General features: G+C 53.9%; 1 protein-coding gene across 3 annotated transcripts; it reads right to left on the reverse strand.

Annotated features, from left to right (window-relative positions):
* Nucleotides 1-1,468: 1,468 nt before the first annotated feature.
* On the reverse strand, nt 1,469-5,564 carry LOC140532321 (class I histocompatibility antigen, Gogo-OKO alpha chain-like). Of its 3 annotated transcripts, none has more exons than XM_072650713.1 (8): nt 5,429-5,564; nt 4,384-4,659; nt 3,760-3,976; nt 3,095-3,354; nt 2,842-2,949; nt 2,292-2,324; nt 2,061-2,105; nt 1,469-1,888 (listed from the first exon to the last, which is right to left on the reverse strand). In XM_072650713.1, the coding sequence occupies exons 1-8, from the start codon at nt 5,490-5,492 to the stop codon at nt 1,884-1,886; spliced, it is 1,008 nt and encodes a 335-aa protein (XP_072506814.1). In that variant the 5' UTR covers nt 5,493-5,564; the 3' UTR covers nt 1,469-1,883. The 3 variants fall into 3 exon arrangements, with proteins under 3 accessions (XP_072506814.1, XP_072506813.1, XP_072506815.1); XM_072650712.1 differs by having other exon boundaries at nt 3,095-3,370; nt 3,760-4,035; XM_072650714.1 differs by lacking the exon at nt 5,429-5,564 and adding an exon at nt 5,194-5,411 and having other exon boundaries at nt 3,095-3,370; nt 3,760-4,035.
* Nucleotides 5,565-8,703: the final 3,139 nt, after the last annotated feature.

Here is an 8,703-nt window from a genome sequence, read left to right on the forward strand (position 1 = left end):
ATCTGGTGAAGCTTTTAATAAATGTCTTCTCAGAACACTAGTGTGGTTTTTGAAAATTTAATAGTCAAAGGAATGATGACATTTCCATTAGAAGTGAGTCAAAATAAAGATGTATTTCTTCCGATCCAAGTTCACAGACCCCCTGAAAACTCTCATCAGATTGCACAGGGGTCAGTGTACACAGCTTATCTGATACAGATAAATATACCTTCTACTTTGAAGCTGAAGTCCCCTTCTCACTGGAACCTCCCCTGGGGGTCCCAGACTAGCTTCTCTGGACACCCATGGCTGACCTAGCCTGGACTTCAGAAGCTGCACCTAAACGTTATCAGGCAGGTTTTACTTTCATAGAAAAGTCCTAGAGATCAGAGGAATGGGTTTGGGGATTGGAACCAGGCAGGCCAACAGCACTGATTGAGTCTCCTATGGGCTAGGTGCTGTCCTAAGCAGCTGGACCCGAGGGCCTCGAGGCCCCTTCAGACTCACATTCATGAGCCTGGGAAGTCCCCAAGCTCACCATGAAGTCTGGAGGCTTCAGGGGCTGGTTTGTCAGAGGATGGCACACATCCCCTTTCACACTCATCATTTCTAAAGGGAGGGTACTCTAATTCTAAATCCTGTAGTACCATGCATATCCACCAGGTGGCAGAAGGGTCCCTGCTTAGGAGATAAATGACTGACTTCACACTGGGAGGAATTCTTAGGGCTCTGAAGGATGACAGTCATCATTTCAGAGTATTGTGACTGAATGTCTGGAATTGGCAGAATCAGGAATCAGCGTTTGAAAGCAATAATAATGACCGCGCTCATTTCTATCATAAGCCTTGCTAAACCCTTTGTATATATTATCTCAGTTGACCTTCACCCCAACCCTGGGAGGAGAGGCTATCATGACCCCCCCACACCCCTATTCCTGAGGTGGGAGGTTAAGTGACCTGCTCAGGGTCACAAAACTATTAAGTGTCTGAGATGGGATTTGAACTCAGGCCTTCCTGCCTCTAAGTCAGAGGCTCCACTGAGTCACCTTGAAATTTAGATCCATTTTCTGCTGCAAATGAGGAAAGTGAACCCCCATGGAAGATGTTTCCTCTGTTCTCACAGGACTTCCTGTCCCCAGAACGAAAATACTGCTTTTATATCTCTGACGAAAATGACAAAACAGAGATCTGGACCTCTGTGAAGGTCAGTGCTGAGGGGCAGCCTATGGGCGGGAGGCCCATGGGTTAGTAACCCAGCACCCTGTCTGGGCATGGCTCTGGAGCCAAGCGGAGTGCGCAGCCTGGCTCTGTCTGAAGCCTCGAAACAAGTCCCAATAGACCAGATCCACACATACCCCCAAGCAATACAAATCAAAGACAAAGGTCTGCCTTCTCACCATGTACTGTCCCTCTCCCAGGCTCCTTCCCCTCTGGGCCCAGCCCCCAACTGCACTCAGACTCAGCAGAGCAAATAAAAGTCTTCTCAGGCATCTCCAAACTTTCATTTATTTCCCCCTTCACATGGCCAGAACATCTACATGTGTTCATCCTGTCCCCCACAATCCACGACCCAATGAGAAGCTCAGCTCATATTGTGGAGAAAAGCCAAAGACTCCAGAGCAGTGGTTCATCAGGTTGTTCTGGCCATCAGGCAGAGACCCCGGAGGCCAGGGCAGCATCAGATGTGAAGGAGGCTCATTCCCAAAGCAGAGACACAGGAGGGAGGAGGGAGAGAGGCCTTAGAGAGCAGGATGAGGGCCCTGAGGAGGCTGCCCTGGGCTTGGGCTAGTAGAGTCCAGGAAGGATCGCAGGCACCAATGCAGGGGAGAGAGGCCAGGGGTCAACAGGAACAGTAGGGGGACTGCAGACTGGTTTTCTGTCTCAGGTCCATGCCAGGCAATTCTTTCAAGCTGAAGAAGGAAAGACAGATTCAGGGGGATCCTCCAAGTGCCCTCTGGCCTCCAGCCTGTCATCATTCTGAAGGGCCAGCCTCACCACCCATCCCATCCTCAGCCCAACTTCCCATAGACCCTCCTCCTCTTTGCTTGGCCCCTCCCTCCTTCCAGGCCCCCAGAGTCTCACCTTTGGCTGTGAGAGAGACATCTGACCCCTGTGCACTGTCATTATCTGGAGGCAAAGTAGGGAAACAACCCAGTCAGGGACATCCATCCCAGAACCAGGGCATGGGAAGGGAAGGGGACACCAAGGGAAGGCTACTGGGCTAACCCTCTCCTCTGCCTTCTCATTGCTCAGGTCCCAGAGCACCATGGACAGGCCTCTTCTTTTTACCCTCCATGTCTGCCCTTCACTTACCTGCAGCTGGAACATAATCACTTCCTTTTCCACCTGGAAAAGAAAACAAATTTCTAGTGAGGAATCTGGGAGAAGAGACCACACTAGGGTCTCAGAAATTCCAAGATTTGTCTTGGAGACACAACAAATAACCAAGGCTGCACCCCCATGCCCCATAGCACTCCAGCCTCTAGATCCAAGAGGAAGAGAGAAAAGGCCCCCAAATGGGCCTGTACCCCCCTCCAGGCCTGCCCCTAGGGGGTTCCCAGGGCTGGTCTACAGCCCCCAGGCGGGGAGACACCCAGGTCCTCAGGCAAAGATCCCCATGTTCATGTCTGAGCTGAGTCTGAAGTAGATTCCCCACTCAGCCAGCCTTTGACACCCCTGCCAGGCATCCTCCAGGGAAAAGGCTTCTAGTCAGGGATTTGTTTATCCACATTCTTAGGGCCCCTCTAACTGTCCCTTAGATGGGAAAGAGAGGACTTGGGGACAGAGAGACAAGCTGCTGGTTCAGGTGGAGCCCGGATCTCCACGTGCCTAATCCCTAAAGACCCCTCCCAGTCCTGCCTACCTGAATGCTTCCTTCTCCATATCCCAACTCCAACAATGACTGCAGTGAGGAGGAGGAGGCCAGCAGCGATGGCCCCCACAATGAGCCAGGTGAGTGAAGACTGTGGCTCTGAAATGGAAAAGGGAATTGAGAGGCCCTGATCCCTGTCTGGCCTGAGTCACTAACCCTTCCCCCATCTCCCCCAGTAACTTCCCGTCCCTCTGGTCCTGTGGGGTGGAGGTGCCCTTTCCCAGCCCCTCCTCACTGTCCTTACCCCACTGCAGGGTGAGGGGCTCAGGCAGCCCCTCATGCTGAACTCGGCAGATGTATCTCCCTTCCTGGCCAGAGGTCACCTCCACAGCTGCCCACTTCTGGAAGGTGCCATCTCCTGCAGGCCTGGTCTCAATGAACTCAGTGTCCTGGGGCAGTTCCTCCCCATCCCTCAGCCAAGTCAGGGAGATCTCCTTAGGGTAAAAGTCCTGGGCCCGGCACCTCAGGGTCACCTCCCCATGGGGGGCAGTGTGGCGGGTCACTCTGCAAGAGGGTGGGTCTGGAGGCAAAGGTCAGAGGCATTACCAGGCTCCCCTTCCCCCCTCCCCTCCAAGGGCACATGAACAGGAGGAACACCCCACAATCTGAACCATGGGGTACAAGGTGTTCTTGGGGTTTGGGGACACAGGGCTGGGGCTGAGAAGAGCTGAGAAGGATGGGTTATGGCCTTGAATGCCGCGCACACTTGGGTGGGTCTGCAGCCAAAAGGCAGGGGCATTTCCAGGCTCCCCTTTCCCCTCCCCTCCAGGGGCACAAGGACAGGTGGGGGGAGGGGAACACCCTACAATACGCCCTGGGGTACAAGGGGTCCCGGGGCTGAGGGGAGGTGGAGCAGGGCCGCCCAGGGAGCCTTGAATGCCCGGCACACTGGGGAGGGCCCCACCTTACCTGTCCTCATCAGCGCCTCCTTCCCCATCTCCAGGTACTTCTTCACCCACATCACGCACGTCTCCTCCAGGTAGGCTTTCCATCTCTCTGCAGGCCTCTCCACCTCCCACCTGCGCTTGGTGTTCACAGCCTGGGGCACGGCCGCCGTCCACGTGTAGGTCTCGGTGTCCAGGGCGATGTAGTCCTGCCCGTCGTAGGCGTATTGGCGAAACCCGCGCTGGAAGGTGAAGTCGGGGGACACCTCGCAGCCCGTCATGCGCTGGAAGGTGTGGACGTCTGCCCGGCCCGGCCCGGGTCAGTGAGGCCGGACCCTGGCTGACACCCCCGGGGCTCCTGTCCCCTCCCCAGGGGGGCCCCGGGCGGCCCCGCCCCCGCCCCGCCCCCACACCCTCAGGGGGGCCCCGGGCAGCCCCGCCCCACACACACCCCCAGGGGGCCCCGGGCGGCCGCGCCCCCGCCCCGCCCCCAGGGGGCTCCGGGCGGCCCCGCCCCACACACACCCCCAGGGGGCCCAGGGCGGCCCCGCCCCACACACACCCCCAGGGGGCCCCGGGCGGCCCCGCCCCACACACACACCCAGGGGGCCCCGGGCGGCCCCGCCCCCGCCCCGCCCCCGTCACGCACCGCCCGCGCTCTGGTTGAAGTAGCCGGGAATGCTCTCCATGCTCGCTCGGTAACTCTGTGCTGTCACCCTCACGTTCCGCGTCTCCCGCTCCCAGTACCCCGGGTCCTCCTGCTCCACCCGCTCCATCCACGCCGCCCGCGGCTCCTTCCTCTGACTCGGGGAGTTGGAGTCGAAGCTCGAGAACAGCTGATCGTCCACGTAGCCCACGGAGAGGACCCGCGGCTCCCCACCGGGCCGGGTCACGGCGGTGCTGAAATGCCTCATGGAGTGAGAGCCTGGGACGTGGGGACGGCCGGGGTCAGGGCGGGGGACGCCTGGGGTGAGCCGTACCCCGCCAAGCCCGGAGCGGCCCTAGACCCTTGACCAAGCCCGCTATCCCGAGACACCCCACCCCGACCCCCACCCCCGGCATCCCCGCCCCTTACCCTCCCCTCAGCCCCAGGCTGGCACACCGCGCCCCGCCCTTATAATTCTCCAGACCTCAGCGCTTTGAGATCAGACAACAACCCCGGTAGGTCCGACGCCCCTGCCCCTGGACGCTGCCTCCCTCTCCCCGCCCCCACCTCCGGTCCGGGTCCGGGGTCTCTCACACGGCTCACCCTCGGCCCCCCACCTCGTGTCCTCACCTGCCCCCCCCCATCCTCCGGGAAGCTCTTTAACAAAGCTGCCCCGGGTTCTGTCCAAGTCCTTGGGAGAGCCCCGGGGAGGTTCGGGGGGACCCCGGATAGCTCTACCCCTTCTTAACGCCTCCAGGACTGTGGCCCCCATTCTCCCTCCCCATGACCTCCCACCCCTACCGAATCACTCACCCCTCCAACTAAGGGACCCACACGAAGACACCCCCCCCAAAGCCCCGCTCAGGGGCGGCGGGCTCCCGGTCCAGGCTGATTCCGGCTTCTCCCTCTCACCCCGCCGGACCGCACTGACATGAAGGAGCCGGGTCCGGGGAAATGCTGTCTGGGCTGGGGTCCGAGGAGCTTCGTGGAAGGAACCCCATCCCGGCCCTAGGGCTACCCCTGGGTGCCGTTTCCAGTCCCTCCTTACCCGCCCAGGTCTCCGGCAGGGCCAGGGTCCCCAACAGAAGGAGAGCGCCCAGGGAGCGCTCCATGGCCCGCGGGCACAGGAGCCCAACCTCACCGAGGCCTGTGGGCACTGGGTTTCTACAGGGATGAATCCCTCACTTCTGATTGGTGTCCCGGAGGCTCTGCCAGCCAATAGCGGGCGGGAGACAACAAACGTCACTGGTGACTGGGCAGAAGGAGCCCGCTCAGGTTGGGAGACCAAAACTGAAACTGACCCGGAGGAAATCCCTTGGCTCTGTCTCTGTCATTCCCAGAACAGCCTCGGATTCTGTGGAGCAGCCCAGGCTCCCTCCCTCCCATCATCATCCCAGGAGCGCCCGGCTCTTGTGCTCCCAGCTTGAACCAGAGGAAAAGAAGGGTTAGGGCTAGAGTCCACCCTGCCCTCCAGCCCTCCTCAGTGCGACCCTTCCCCATCCTTAGAAGTTGGGGAGAAAATGTCCCCCCCAGATTGAGGGGGTCTGAGGACTGCGGAAATCTGCAGGCTGACTTGAGACCAGGGGCTGCCCCTCAGATTTAAGGACGGCCATCCCAGCTGTGACTCGGGCAAGTGTCCTAACCTCCCCAGGCCCTGTAGATAAACAAGCCAGGACCCAAGAATGCAGAGGAAACCAGAGTCCAGTAAATGGAACTGGGAATCCCAGTAGCAGAGGGGCAAGGATGTGGCCCAGTGGATGGAGCCAAAGGCCTGCAGTCAGGAAGAACTGACTTCCAATCTAGGCCTCAGACGTTTACTAGCTGTGTGACCCTGGGCAAGTCCCTTAACCCTGTTTGCCTCAGTTTCCCCATCTGGAAATTAATCTGGAGAAGGAAAGGGCAAGCCACTCCAATTTCTTTGATTAGAAAACCCCAAAAGGAGTCACAAAGAGTCAGACACAGCTCAATAACAAAAAGGAAAGAGCTCAATTATTAAAGTGGAGAAGAGTGCCATTTCAGCCTAAGGCTGGTTGGAACTGCCTGAAATAAGAATGTGAATGCCTGGGAACTTTTTTTTTCAGAAACAATGAACATGGGCACATTTGGTGGGATTTTCCCTCTTTCTTGTCTCATCCCCCCAACTGGGAAACTATGAAACTAAAGATTTCACGGAGAGGATCAAGTCTCCCCTCAAGAGGATCTTAGAGATAATCTCCTTTATTTTCCAGATTGGGAAACTGAAGACCAACAGTGCACACTTACCTTGAACACCTTGAACACCTTGAATAGCCTTGAACACCCAGCTCTGGTTTCTTCTCCTTACCAAACATAGTAGCCATAATATTGACCCTAGTCTGGAGCCTCATCCTAGTTCTGAGAAAGTCCAGACATCTCCTTACCTACTGTCTATCAGCAACTCTACTGCCTCCTTTTTCGTTTTGGAGCCCAAAGAATTGTTTCCTCTTATTTCAGCACTCTTATTATCATGCACAAAATTTACCCCTTCACAGGAGATCGCAAGATTATTTTCCCATGACTTTCTCTTAGTGTGGCTTGGAGACCTGTTTTCAGGTCGTTTATAGTTTCCAGGACTTTAGAAATATTCATATCCTTTCAGCACTTATCTATCAGCAATGGGTCTTGGTTCACATTGGTGTCAGATCTCTGTCTGGACATAAAGGACTTATTTTGGTCAGACTTGATGTGTCCATTTGACGTATGTGCTACTAACAATTTTTCATGTTTGATCTTCGTTTATTTTAGTGAAACCTTTTAGATTTTATGTGGTTAGGAATATCTGTTTTTAAAAAATAATATCTTGGATTAAGAATTATCTTTGACACAGTTGTAGACATTAAATGAATGGATTTTCTTCTGATTTTTTCACTCAGGAAAAACTCCACTTACCGTGCTCAGCCTTCCTAAATGGAGAGATAAAGGAAAACAAAACCTAAGTGGGGAAGTGGGGAGCCTCTCTCATCCCTTGCCCTCTGCAGTCTCTCCTTTGATCTGTTCCAATGAGATTGCTGTTCTATTGTCAGATTCTTCCCCCACCAGACCCTCCTCTGTTGCACAGATTTCTGCTTCATCTGGATTATGGGAGATCCTTGTCTCTCACCTTCCCCCTCCTCAGAAGCGTTTGTCTTCTGGAATGTTCTCAACTGTCTGCTTCTTGTTTTCTTTGACCTAAGTCTTTGGATTTAGGCTGGGAGGATCCTGGGAGTTTTTATTTGGGGTTCTTTCCAGAGATGGGTTCTTTTGGGTTCTTTTTATTTCCATTTTGACCTCTAGTTCTAAAGACATCCAGTAGTATTTTTTTAATGTTTCCTTGAATTAAGATTTAAGGCCATGGTTTCAATGACTCTTAAATTCTCTCTCCTTAGTATAGTTTTCAGGACTATAAGTTTTCTTTACAGTTTCTTCTGTTTTTCAGTCTTTTGATTTCATTTGGATCTTGCTCGTTGTGTCATGCAGTCATTGGATAATGTTTGCTCCATTCTAGTTTTCCATATATTTGTTGCTTGGACAAGGTTCTGCAACTCTTTGGGCAAGCCTGCAAAGGTTGAGATGAATCCTGTATCATTTCTTATTGATCATATTTACAGTTTATTGATTTGGTTCTCAAACTACGTTCATCCTGTAATTGCCTGAGTTACAGTTCTTTGTCTCTAAATTTGGTTCAAAATTCAGCTTGTCTGTAATACATTAAGCTGAAAAGTCCAGCTCTCCTGCTCAAGGAATTTTGCTAACCTTGGGACATAGGTGTGAAAGCAAGGGGGTTTGGGTCTGACATCTTTACACCACCAAGTCTTTCCAAGATGTCTGGTTTGCTGTCCCAATGTCTGGGCTACTATCCTGCACCTGGACTCAGGCCATGAGCACCTTTTAGTCTCACAGGAGGAGAAGGAGGGTTGTTACTCGCCTCCATTATCAAACTTTCAACCAATCAGGTTGTTCCCTGACCTCAGCACTGTAACTAGGCCTTAATCCCAAGGTGTCACCTACTCTGTTCTGCTCTTTCTTCTGTGCTCCCCAAAACTCACCAAAGGGGAAGTGTCCTTTTGCTCCGGGCCTCTGGCTCATTTATTTATAGGGAGCATTCCCTGCTAATAGATGTTAAGTTGCTCAGATATCTGCCTCAGCTTACCCTTCTGTTAAAATTCAGTCGTGACGAGCCCTTTATTCCAATTCTGATTCTTTCTTCCACAGCAGTCATTTAAATTCCAGTTCTTTCCTCAGTGAAAAATATTATCACTAGCTTCTTTTTACTCTTTTCCCTATTTGCTCTCTTCCAGAAATCCTAGGTGAATTAGGCCCACTCTG

This window comes from Notamacropus eugenii, chromosome 3 (genome assembly GCF_028372415.1).
Source record: "Notamacropus eugenii isolate mMacEug1 chromosome 3, mMacEug1.pri_v2, whole genome shotgun sequence".
Taxonomy (NCBI): Eukaryota; Metazoa; Chordata; class Mammalia; order Diprotodontia; family Macropodidae; genus Notamacropus; species Notamacropus eugenii.

Excerpts from the sequence above, each read along its gene's own strand:
- LOC140532321 (XM_072650712.1), bottom strand. The coding sequence starts at position 5,492 with ATGGAGCGCTCCCTGGGCGCTCTCCTTCTGTTGGGGACCCTGGCCCTG. Across the intron at positions 2,325-2,841 it reads ATGGAGAAGGAAGCATTCAG|GTGGAAAAGGAAGTGATTAT; the intron begins GTAGGCAGGACT and ends TTTCTTTTCCAG. Across the intron at positions 2,106-2,291 it reads TGATTATGTTCCAGCTGCAG|ATAATGACAGTGCACAGGGG; the intron begins GTAAGTGAAGGG and ends CTTTGCCTCCAG.